At 42.8% G+C, this 12,866-nt stretch overlaps 2 protein-coding genes across 2 annotated transcripts in view; one reads left to right on the forward strand and one right to left on the reverse strand.

Annotated features, from left to right (window-relative positions):
• Nucleotides 1–12,866, reverse strand: part of LOC142209033 (nicotinamide N-methyltransferase-like) — a 48,559-nt gene that overhangs the window by 17,619 nt on the left and 18,074 nt on the right. The window lies entirely within an intron of this gene.
• Nucleotides 4,234–8,819, forward strand: LOC142209037 (nicotinamide N-methyltransferase-like). Its single transcript, XM_075277973.1, has 3 exons — nt 4,234–4,399; nt 6,511–6,718; nt 8,393–8,819. The coding sequence occupies exons 1-3, from the start codon at nt 4,249–4,251 to the stop codon at nt 8,817–8,819; spliced, it is 786 nt and encodes a 261-aa protein (XP_075134074.1). The 5' UTR covers nt 4,234–4,248.

Below are 12,866 nucleotides of genomic sequence, written 5' to 3' on the forward strand. Positions count from 1 at the left end.
CTTTTGTGAGAGCCGTTTCAGTAGAGTGCAGAGCGCGGAAACCAGATTGTAAGGGGTCAAGCAGAGAGTTAGGAGAGAGATAGCGGATTAAATGAGAATAGACCAGGCGTTCCAAGAGTTTAGAGATGAAGAGGAGGTTAGAGACGGGTCGATAGTTAGCAGCACAGGATGGGTCCAGGGAGGGTTTTTTCAATAGCGGGGTTATAACAGCATGCTTGAAAGAAGATGGGAAGATTCCAGGAGAGAGAGAGGTTAAATATTTTAGTAAGGTAAGTCATGACAGCAGGCGACAGAGATTGGAGAAGGTGTGAGGGGAAGGGGTCACTGCTGCAGGTTGTAGGGCGAGATGAAGAAAGTAGCTGAGAGACTTCCTCTTCTGTAACAGGTTCAAAAGATGAGAAAAGACAGTCTGAAGTGCGGTTGGTGAGGGGATCAGTACTATGGTAGGTGATGGGATCAATGCCACCTGGGGCTTGAGCAGCTATTTCCTGACAGATTTTATCAATTTTATCATGGAAATACGTGGCCAGGTCATCAGCACTCAGGTCTGTGAATGGCGTCTGCACCTTGGGTGTGAGTAAGGAGTGAAAAGTTTCAAAAAGCTTTTTAGGGTTGCTGGAGAGAGAAGAGATGAGGGTGGTGAAATACTCTTGTTTGGCGTGGTAAAGGGCAGAACTATATGTTTTAAGCATAAATTTGAAGTGGAGGAAATCTGCAGGTGAGCGTGATTTTCTCCAGAGACATTCAGCACACCTAGAGCACCGCTGAAGAAATCATGTCTGTGGCGTGTGCCAGGGTTGTTGCCTCCTATGTGGGACTTTACAAGTGGAGGGGGGAGCCAACTCATTCAATGCATTTTTAAGGGTTTCATTATAGTAACTGGTGGCCAGATTGGGACAGGAGATTGAGGAGATGGGGGACAGAGAGGACTGTAGAGTATCTGAGAGGTGCTGGGTGTCAATAGCACGCAAGTTTCTATATGTGTGATGGGTAGGGGTATCTTGTGAAGGGGAGAGAGCACTGATTGTGAGAGATAGAAGGTTATGATCAGAGAGTGGCAGAGAAGAGTTAGTAAATTTAGAAACTGTGAAGAGACGATGAAAGACAAGATCAATCGTGTTGCCATCTACATGTGTGGCGAAAAAAGAACATTGTGAAAGACCAAAAGAAGGGGTCATTGAGAGAAACTGTGAGGCAGCTGGGGAGACAGTGATGTTACAGTAACCCATGATGAGGGTAGGAATGTCACTGAATAAAAAATGTGGAGAAGCCAAGAAGCAACATGGTCCAAAAATTGGTAGGGTGAGATAGGTGGACGGTAGATCACAGCTACATGTACGTAGAGTGGGCGGAAAAGTCTGATAGCATGGACTTCAAATGAGGGGAATGTGAGTGAGGGTAATGGTGGAATGGACTGAAAAATGCACTGTGGTGACAGAAGTAAGCTTACCCCACCACCCTGCCTGTTGTCAGGCCTAGAGGTATGTGACTAGAAATAATGCATCACAATACAGCTTTGCTTGCTTAAAATCAAATGAGAGAAGTCAACAGAACCAAGGACCATATAACTCAACAGCTGCAGACAGTGACAGACACTTATGGCGTGAAGTGTCACTTGATCCTATCACCACTAAAGACTGATCTGCAAATGGTATATTAGTACAGCAAATAACACATGATGGTATTAACAGCACATGTATGCCTATCTGTTAGGATGGGGTCCCGCAGATTTGCCTTCCGGCGCACAGCGCCACCTGCGGGCCAATCCAACCCTCGCTCCCGGCGGCGTGCGGTGAAGTCTCTGGAGACTAAGACTCAGTTTTCTCCGACTGAGCATGCTCGGACTTTTTGGAGTCGCTCACAGCCTAAGTGCCAGTTCTCTCTGACTGAGCATGAGCGGTGAGGTCATGGCCACCGCCCCTATTGGGCGGGGACTTTCCTTTAAAAGGAGTGAGTCGACGCCCACCCGGCGCTCACACTTTATCTGAAACTACCAGTCCAAAAGACAGTAGTCCCAGGGAGAGTCTCCAGTGTATAGGCAGGTGGCAGTCTAGGGTGCTAGTAGATAGACCTGTAAATCCTGAAGGACTGTCAGCTCTACACCAAGGCCTGGAGCAATAGACATTGTTCCAGCCTGTGGAGCTGCAGCAGGTGCGGTTTCCAAGTTAGCCGTGCCCGCCCTGTCTAACACCGTTGGTAGCTCCTAGCTGTGTGCAGGAGCACCCCTAGCTACTGCAGGGGATTGTGTTTGTCGCTGACCTGGGGTGAGTGTTAACCCTGGGCAGCTGTCTTGTGTTTGTTTCCAGCCTGTTCACATTGGGAGTTGCACTGTCATTCACTCAGTGAGATTAACTGGTGAACTTGTGTTGCTCCCAGTTCACACTGTGCTGTACCGCCGTACTGTTGCATATTGACATACAGCCGCCCATAGGGCCTGTGGACCTCGCTGCAGTGCCTTGCAGTCCAAGAGTTTCTGTGGTTTAAAAATATTATTTTTGTATAAATACCCAGAACCATAACACTGCCACAAGCAATTGGTGCAGAACATGATGGAGATGTTTCCATCAAGTGTCGTTGGCGGCAGAGAGGACAGTTCCTCCATGAGGCGAACAAGTGCCGTCCGGTCCACACCCACAAGGGGCACACTGTCTAAGGTCTGGGACATGCTAATGGCACCCCCTCACCAAACTCCCACCACTGAGGGGTCTAGTGTCACCAGGTGGGAATAGTATAGGCGCATGTTGTGGGAATACCTGTCCGACCACAGCCCTGTCCTCTCCGATCCCTCTGCGCCCTACACGTATTGGGTATCGAAATTGGACCTGTGGCTTGAACTTGCCCTATATGCCTTGGAGGTGCTGTCCTGTCCTGCCGCCAGCGTGCTATCTGAAAGGATTTTCAGCGCAGCCGGTGGTATCATCACGGATAAGCGCACCCGTCTGTCAGCTGAGAGTGCCGACCGGCTCACTTTCATCAAAATGAACCACCACTGGATAGAGCCTTCATTTTCGTGCTCACCAGTGTCAAGCATTCCAACATGAATTGTCATGCCTGCGCTCAACCTCTACAATTCCTCCTCATATTCCTCCACCATCTGCGTTGCACAATTCTGATCCTTCTAGGCTAAATCCACTCTGATTTCCCCAAACTCTGCTGGTTAGAGGCTCCCTCCACCCTGATTTCCCCAAACTCTGCTGGTTAGAGACTGAATCCACCCTTATTTCCCCAAACTCTGCTGGTTAGAGGCTCAAATAACCCCAATGGCCAAAAACACTGCTGGTGCAAAGCTCAACTAAGTTAAAGGGCCTCAATCTCTGCTGGTAACTCAGCTTATGGGCCTCTAACTTAATTTGGAAGGGCTCATGTTAAGGGCCATTAAAGTGAATTTTGGAAGGTCTTAACACATCACACACATCCACAATGACAGGTCAGGGTGGGTACTGTTGGATTTCCCATTGCCTATTCCAACTGTGGTTGTCATGGGGAACATGATTTAAAGGGGTGCTTGTTAAGCTTTCATTAGAGTAAAATTTGGGTTTCTGTCCATCCAATTGGGGAGTAAAGAAGGTTTCCAGGTATTTTTCAACTTTCATAGTGTTTTTTTTTTTGAGTGTGTAAAGTGTGTAGTTGTTAGGCTGTGATGTTGGGGTAATAGAGGGTCTTTGGTGTGTTAGATGCCCCCAGACATGCGCCCCCTGCTGTCCCAGTTGCATTGCAGAGGTGTTGGCATCATTTGCTGGGGTGTCATAGTGGACTTGGTGACTCTCCTATGTCGAACATTGGTTTCCCCCTAAACGGGTAGTTTTCCCCATAGACTATAATGGGGTTCGATGCTCAATAGAACAGTCGAGTATTGAGCGGCTATTCGAAACGAACTTCAAACTTCGAACATTTCACTGTTCGCTCATCTCTAATAACTGGCCTTCTGCTTATGACCATGGAGACAGTAACAGTGCCCACACAATGTCCATGATGTGTATATCAGTCAATGAGCATAAATCTCTATTCATTCATGACAGATACATACATCATAGAATGATAAGATGTGAATAATAAAAAAAATTGTTTAAGTAAAGATCATTTCTTTTCCTTGTGACTTGTTCCCATGACTGGCTCATGCATATAATAACACATGATGTGATAAGTAAATTTAACTAGCAAACTTTACATAGGATCCCAGGTGCTTATAGACAGACCTTGTGCACCAGTCTAGAAGGAATCCCATCATCTGTACTGCAATACTACACGATGGATCCCTGTACTTATAAGCGCTATCATCTACATGACCATGATTCTAGAGAACATCTAGAGCAATATTTTTCTGATAAAGCTCAGATGGTCTTTGGAGAGGACGCCTTGATATTTCCAATTAAAAGCTTCACAAATGCTTTTGCAGCAGGTATGTATCTGGATTGTCTGGGTTTCATTTATTTTACCTGGCATCTTGTTTTCATAATTTTTATCTATTTCTTACCCCTCGTTCACATCTGCGTTCGGTAATCCGTTCGGGGAGTCCGCATGGGAACCCCCCGAACAGAATACCAAATGCAATTGCAAGCGGTGTGCAGTAAAAGCACACAGATCCTCATAGACTATAATGGCGTCCATGTGTTTGCCGTGGACAGGAAAGTAGATTGTGAACTATTATACTGTCCGCAGGTTCTGTGCAGAGATTTGATGGCAAGCACACGGACCCCATTATAGTCTATGGGGATCCTTGTGCTATTACTGCACACCGCTTGCAATTGCATTTGGTATTCCACTATTCATTTATCTTAATCCTTATGATACAGGACAGTTTGTGTTTTAAGACTTGACAACTTTTAAAAAAATAGTTTTCCTAATATCCAAAATTTCTAACTTCTTTACTTTTATGTTGAATTTTGTTGATGGAGCTGTATGAGAGAACTTTTCTGGGGAATAAGTTTTGCTTTAATTACATTTTTTGGTATGTACAACTTTTGTTTTTACATTGAAAAATGTTAAGAATTTTCCAGAAATAACAATTAAACCACAAAAATAAAAACAGTAAAAGAAGAAAAAAAAAGGGGGTGGGGGGATCACACATCAGGGGATTAGATACACATATCAACACACAGTATCACACATCAGAGGATTAGATACACAGCTAAGCAGATACCAACACACATCAGAATAAATAATAAATAATAATAAATTTTATTTCTATAGCGCCAACATATTCCGCAGCGCTGTACAATTAGTAGGGTTCAAATACAGACAGAAAGATACATTACAAAGAAAGTAATTTCACACACTGGGACTGAGGGCCCTGCTCACAAGAGCTTACAATCTATGAGGTGTGGGGGGGGGGGGTGACACAAGAGGTAGCAGGGGTGGCATTGCTTATACAGAGGTCAGACAATTTTGTTATAGAGGTGACTGACATTACACAAACATAAAACTTTATGAGCCATCACCATCAGAAGATTAGATACTCAGCTAAGTACACACCAACACACATCAGAGGATTAGATATGCAGCTCAGTATACAGTATTACACATCATAGGATTAAATACACAGGCCAGCACACAGAGAATTAGATACACAGCTCAGCAGACAGTATCACAGATCAGAAGATTAGATGCACAGGTCAGAACACAGTATCACACATCAGAGGATTAGATACACAGCTCAGTATACACCATCACACATCAGGGGATTACATACACAGCTCAGCACACACCATCGCACATCAGAGGATTAGATACACATCTCAGCACACACCATCGCACATCAGAGGATTAGATACACATCTCAGCACACACCATCGCACATCAGAGGATTAGATACACATCTCAGCACACACCATCGCACATCAGAGGATTAGATAAACATCTCAGCACACACCATCATACTGGAGAGCTTTCCAAACCAACCCAGCCATTTTTCTTCACAGGTGTATGTCAGCTTTAAAGGGGCAGGGTGCTTTGGATGACACTGTTACACAAGTTCACATTCACACAGATTTACTCCAGGTATCCATAACAACCAATCACAGGTTTTTCACTGATATCCAAACTGAGATACACATGATCACATGACACTTATGGACACACACATACAACATAGAAACTACACCAGTGCAAAACTGGGCAATTCTTATGGGGCCACTACACAAACAAAAAAATGAAATATACCCGTGCAAAGCCGCATCCTCCTGTTGGTAATAGATATAAGTTCGTGCAAGGGATGGGATAGTAAAGGATGTTCAATGGCGAGCAATTACTAACACAGGGAAACTAAGACATATTCCAGACAAATCCCAACCCTCTCCCTAATCTCCCCTCTGACCTCCCCTCAACCCCTCAAACTTCAGAGAGAAAAATCAAACAGTTGTAACGCAGGAAACTCTGGAATAATTTATTTTTCCATAAAGAAGAAGCCAAAGGAAAGGAAATATGGCTAGAAATATAGACACATGTTATTATCTAGAATACATACTATAGTTTAATATGTAGGGTAGTTCAATATTTGGATTTCTCCTACAGGTCATATTAAAGGAGACATCTTACTGGACCTCAGCTTTGGTTCCCTGATTCATCATCTGTATTCAGCCTGTGAGTGTTTCAAAGACATCATAGTCCTGAAGATCAAAGACAGATGTATCCTGGAGCTGAAAAGATGGGTGGACAAACGTACCGGAGCCTTTCATTGGGGACATGCTGCAAAACATCATGTCGACCTAGGAGGAAAAAGGTGAAGTATTTATAATAATAATGATACATTTTATTTACATAGCGCCAACATATTCCGCAGCGCTGTACAATTAGTAGGGTTCAGATACGGACAGAAAGGTACATAACAAAGAAAGTTTCACATTTCACACAATGGGACTGAGGGCCGTCACCAGTCGTGTCCTTTAACATGTAGATGGAGCTTGGACCTATAAAGTTAGCCTGAAAAGACATCATATCATGTGGGGTAATGTGGGAGCTGGAACAGAGGAGGGTTACATTTTGGGGTTTCTAATGACGGTACAGAAGGGTTTACATTAGGAATTGTGATCGGCCTGACTGATTAAATGTGTCTTTAGTCTGCGTTTGAAACTGTAGAAATTGGGAGTTAATCTGATTGTCCGGGGTAGAGCATTCCAGAGAAGTGGTGCAGCTCGGGAGAAGTCTTGTATACGAGCGTGGGAGGTTCTGATAATAGAGGATGTAAGTGTTAGGTCATTGAGTGAGCGGAGAGCACGGGTTGGGTGGTAGACAGAGATGAGGGAGGAAATGTAGGGAGGTGCGGCATTATGGAGAGCCTTGTGGGGGAGGGGGATAACTTTATATTTTATTCTATAATGAATAGGCAGCCAATGTAGTGACCGGCACAGACCAGAGGCATCGCTGTAGTGACTGGCACAGACCAGAGGCCTCACTGTAGTGACTGACACAGACCAGAGGCCTCGCTGTTGTGACTGACACAGACCGGAAGCATCGCTGTAGCGTCTAGCCTGATAGATGAGCCTGGCCGCTGCATTCAGAATAGATTGTAGAGGGGAGAGTTTAGTGACGGGAAGACCGATTAGTAAGGAGTATTTGTCCAACTATTAAGGGAACTCCAGTCATTGTCATACAGAACATATGGAGAGATAACAATCATACCTACGGATCATAGAGGCAAAAAGTCAGTAGAGGAAAAATGTATGGACTTTCGGTGAAAAGCGCTGCGGAAAAAAAAAAAAACATGATGGGTTTCTGCCTCAGTCTTTTCCTCAGCAATTTTTGGCTGCATCTCCCTATGTGAGGACTTAGCCTAAGAGTATTCTACACTATGTTTTCAGCCAATTCAATTCAACTGAACTTATTAGACTACAAACTAATTTTGGGACTCAACCACCCAAACCCAAAACAGAACTAATCTTGAGAGCTTCACCCATCTCTATTCATGATATGCTTTATGGTCTGCTATGTTATTGGATATTTTATTGGCTTCCTCTTGTTTGGTTCCCTGTATTGATTTATTTATTACAATGATATCTAGTTGCCTTTTCAGGTCTGAGAGTAAGTTCACACTGAGTTTTTTGGTCAGTATTTTGAGGCCGTATCCGCCTCAAAATCCTGACCAAAAAGACAGCTCCCATTAAAACCAATGCGAGCCGCTCAGGAGTTTTTTCCGGGAGCCGTTTCTTCCGGCTCCCAGAAAAAACAAGCAAGATGCTCATTCTTCAGGTCGAGTCGCCTCGTGGTTTGGCCTGAAGACACTCCCTGCAGACTAGGCCCATTCATTGGGCCTAATCCAAAGTGGAGTGCGCACCTCCACCTCAGGTTTTGGTTCCAAAAACCCGGTGTGAACCTTACCCTTATTGAGCTTTTATCTTCCCCTATTGATGATGACTGGGGTAAAAGTCACTTTCTTCACTTTCTCCATTTCTTTCAGTCACCGGGTTGAGGACAAAGAAGCAAAAGTGAGATCAGCAATGCAACATGTTGTGAAATGTGACCTCGAGAAGGAAAATATGACCGAGCCGATAGTTTTACCTCCAGCTGATTGTATCATTACGGCTAGGTTACTAGATGCCATCAGCAAAGACCAAGATGACTACATCAGATATCTCAGGAAGTTCTCAAGATTGCTGAAACCTGGAGGACACTTGCTATTATTTGGGAATTTAGGTATGACATATTACACGGTTGGGAAAGACAAGTTCCATGCTTTCACATATGATGAGGATTTTGTCAGGAAAGCTCTAGAAGGAGAAGATTTTATAATAGATGAGTGTAAGGTCCATAAGAGAACAGCTGTGAGTGACCTTGCTGATTATAAGGCTCTCATATTCATTGTAGCTCACAAGAAGTCGCTCTAGGTAGAAATGTAATGCACTAACTATATCCAAGCCTTCCATTGTGTGTATACATCAAGAGGATTAAACAATGTATATCTCCAATAGAAGGTCCCAACATTCATTTGACAATGAGTAGGTGCTCTTAGGCTTACATGAAAAGTTTGCGGCTTATACACATTTTTGCAGAATGTCTCTGCATGGAAAGCACAGACAACTACGCTTAGATATACACTCAGAAATATACAATAATATGAACATGGGCTTATATCTGCATGGTTGAAATTTTGTTTGAAAATCATTAAAATGGGATAAAATAAACCAAGGCTTCCTGTGTGATATTATTTACCAACAATTTAGGAGGAATGAAAAAATTTCTTAATTTGCTTTAATTGGGGTGTTAAACATTATTTTACACTATAGATCTCAGAAGGTGAATTTTATTAGTGTTTTGCCTTCAAAAGTTTCTAATTATACAATACAATACTGCTACTTTTTAGTGAACTAGCCTCTGCCCATGACTTCATCTGCAGGTTGTTGGAGTGGATGATCCGCCTATATTCAGCAAATTACTGCCATCGATGGTTTGCCTGCTCTGGCGTTTTGGCAGCTCTTAAGCTGAACTTGCTCCTCGCACCGTGCCTGTGATTGTTCCTGTGATTGTTCAGGCATTTCAGCAGCTTGCTGCGACGCCATATAATGAGCGTGTTGTTGATGTTGATGATCCGCCTGCTCCGGCATTTCGGCAACTCTCGAGCTGGCCTGCTGCTGAGCTTGTTCCTTGCGCTGTGCCCGTGATTCTTCCGGCATCTCAGCAGCTCGTTGGGACGCCATATAATGAGCGTATTGTTGCATTGATAAATCCCCTCAGCTCTACTTAAGGAGAACTCTGTTGACTTCTGGCTACCTTCATAGCTCTCGTTGTTTGCAACAAATTAGATTTTCTTATTCCCGGCATGTTTAAAAATGACAAACTGCCAATTTGGATGAAAGGTGTTTGCCCATGTCAGTTTGTCAGCACTGGAGCAGATCAGATAATATGCAAATATGTGCACACAAACCACTGAAGGTTAGCGTGTGTTTACACCTAGAGATAACAGCCCTGGAACCTGAGATAAGTGGCTGCAGGAACAGTGTAATGTAGTATGTGAACATAAATTCATAACAGTGGTGAAGCCATGTCATTTACTTGCATACAAAGTAGCCTATGTTTTAAATGAGGTTACAATCTATCTATGTGCCAAAGTTCATTGAAATCCGTTCAGCCGTTTTTGTATGATTGAGGAACAAACACACACACATACCAACACACAAACTTTCACATTTAGAATATTAGTAAGATAGGATAGGATGCCCATCCTTGCAAATTTATGTAAATCCAAACTTATTTGAGTTACAATTTCTTAACCCATCCTTATCTAAATTAAACCCATTGTTTCTTATACAGTGATTTAACTCATCTGCATAAACATTAAAGTTAAGCGAAAAAATGTTATCCGACTGCAGACACCACTAGATGCACCACTAAATAAAGTGCCATGGACCCTAAGGCTAAGGCCCCACGGGCCGAAAATGCTGCGGGAACAACGGCGGCGTGAATGCATTGTGGTTCTTACTGCAGAGCTTTGTGGTCGGTCTTCTGACTGTGAGAGTTGCTAGCCTATGAGCACCTGGCGTGGGCACCTGGGGCTTGCTGTTTAGACCCGCCTTCCTTCTATTTAAGGAGGCAGGTATGTTCGCCCCGTGCCTTAGCCTTAACTCACAATTGTGCACGTCTGCAGACATTAGTTTGGCAGAGTTCTGCCTTACATAGGTAGGGCTTTACTTAAAATTGTTTCCCCTAGTAATTACCCAGGGAATTCCTACCTTAGCCAGTCTGAGACCTGTAGTGCTTCTATAGAAGGTGGCTGTAGTGGGTGCAACTAGGAGCACACGGTCAAATTTGTGTTTGTCTTTCAGTGCAGTAACTTCAAGGCTTTAGAATTAATTTAAGCGGTTGTTTCGTTCTGCAGTGGCAGGTAATAGGGAGAACCTAGTTTGTGGTGTAACCCGGCAGTGAGGTTAACTGTGCGCCCTGCAGTTGGGCTCCGCAAGACATTTATTATTTAGGGTTTTTTTAATAGTATCCTGCTGATCGTAACACCCCACTACATATATGGTGCAGAAGGTTTAGCATGATTTGTCACCAGTTGGCATACAGTATATACTCCTCCTAGTTACAATCACTGCACATGAAAAATGAGTTGACTGCCATTTTGGTTATTCCTCCATTCAACACAACCTTTGAAATGTGAAGGAAACCATTTCTGATAAAGTTTGTACAGATGAATAATAAATTAACCATACAAGTTATGGAGGATGTCGGGAAAGTGATATATATAATTAAAATCTCTTCTTCCCACCAGCTCTGGCAGGGGTCAGCAAACTTTGGCTGTGAAATTACTCCCAACATGCTCCATTCACTTCCATGGGAGTTCCAGGAACAGCAGAGCAAGTATGCATGCTGGGAGTTAAAATCTTGGACCCAAGAGTATAATAGGGGTAGGCCCAAGGGAGCCGTAAGAAATTTAAAAAAAAAATCACTTTCCCTCAACTTTTTCGGGTCTTCTCGCAGCATCCGGCGATTTCCGTCTTCCTCCTCTGTGCGCGTGATGTCTTTGATGTTATTTTTTACATAATGATTTTTGGTACAATTCCATTTGCTATTACATCAGTAGATTTATAGTTTTAGCTGTTATGGGGTTAATGTATGGAGCACCTGTAATCTCGCATGCACAAGGTTTTGTTAAAGCTGATTGGAGGAAGAAGCAAAGAAAAGGAGGTGAAAAAGAAGGAAGAAGGGGCGGCAATGCAGAGAGGAGGAGATGACGCGGGTGTGCTCCATGAAGGCTAATTTAATAACAAGAAAAGGGCTTTTTCTGAAAAATTCTGGCAAGATTCAGGAAATAAAAGGTTTGCCTGCAATAGTCTTTCTAAAGGCCACATAGCCTTAGCTAACAATTGAAAATCGGAATGATAGACTCCCTTTAAAGATTGACCACAAATATTAGAAACTGGGTAACCTCTTTAATATTTCTTATGCCAAGGGGCAGGCGGGTAACGCTGATGAACTGAAGGGAATGAAGACAACTCCATGTCGTATGTGAAGCTTTATTGCAACGCTAATACAAAGGAAAAAGCTAGAAGTCTTATAATACCGCACAAAGTCCCAGAATTATCATCACTCTAAAAAAACTCTAAAAAACATTCAAACAAAGACATGTATGTCACTATAACTTTGACATAACTTTTGACAGTTAATACCTTATAGAGCTAGAAATTAGCTACATAGATTCCCTAAGTAGCCCTAAGAGTATTCTACACTATGTTTTATAGATAGGTTCCTGGGAGCCCTAAGAGTATTCTACACTATGTTTTATAGATAGGTTCCTAGGAGTCCTAAGAGTATTCTACACTATGTTTTATAGATAGGGTCCTAGGAGCTCTAAGAGTATTCTACACTATGTTTTATAGATAGGTTCCTAGGAGCCCTAAGAGTATTCTACACTATGTTTTATAGATAGGTTCCTAGGAGTCCTAAGAATATTCTACACTATGTTTTATAGATAAGTTCCTAGGAGTCCTAAGAGTATTCTACACTATGTTATATAGATAGGTTCCTAGGAGCCCTAAGAGTATTCTACACTATGTATTATAGATAGGTTCCTAGGAGTCCTAAGAGTATTCTACACTATGTATTATAGATAGGTTCCTAGGAGTCCTAAGAGTATTCTACACTATGTTTTATAGATAGGTTCCTAGGAGTCCTAAGAGTGTTCTACACTATGTTTTATAGATAGGTTCCTAGTAGCCCTGAGAGTATTCTACACTATGTTTTATAGATAGGTTCCTATGAGCACTAAGAGTGTTCTACACTATGTTATATAGATAGGTTCCTAGAAGTCCTAAGATTATTCTACACTATGTTTTATAGATAGGTTCCTAGGAGTCCTAAGAGTATTCTACACTATGTTTTATAGATAGGTTCCTAGGAGTCCTAAGAGTATTCTACACTATGTTTTATAGATAGGT

This window comes from Leptodactylus fuscus, chromosome 6 (assembly GCF_031893055.1).
Source record: "Leptodactylus fuscus isolate aLepFus1 chromosome 6, aLepFus1.hap2, whole genome shotgun sequence".
Classification (NCBI taxonomy): domain Eukaryota; kingdom Metazoa; phylum Chordata; class Amphibia; order Anura; family Leptodactylidae; genus Leptodactylus; species Leptodactylus fuscus.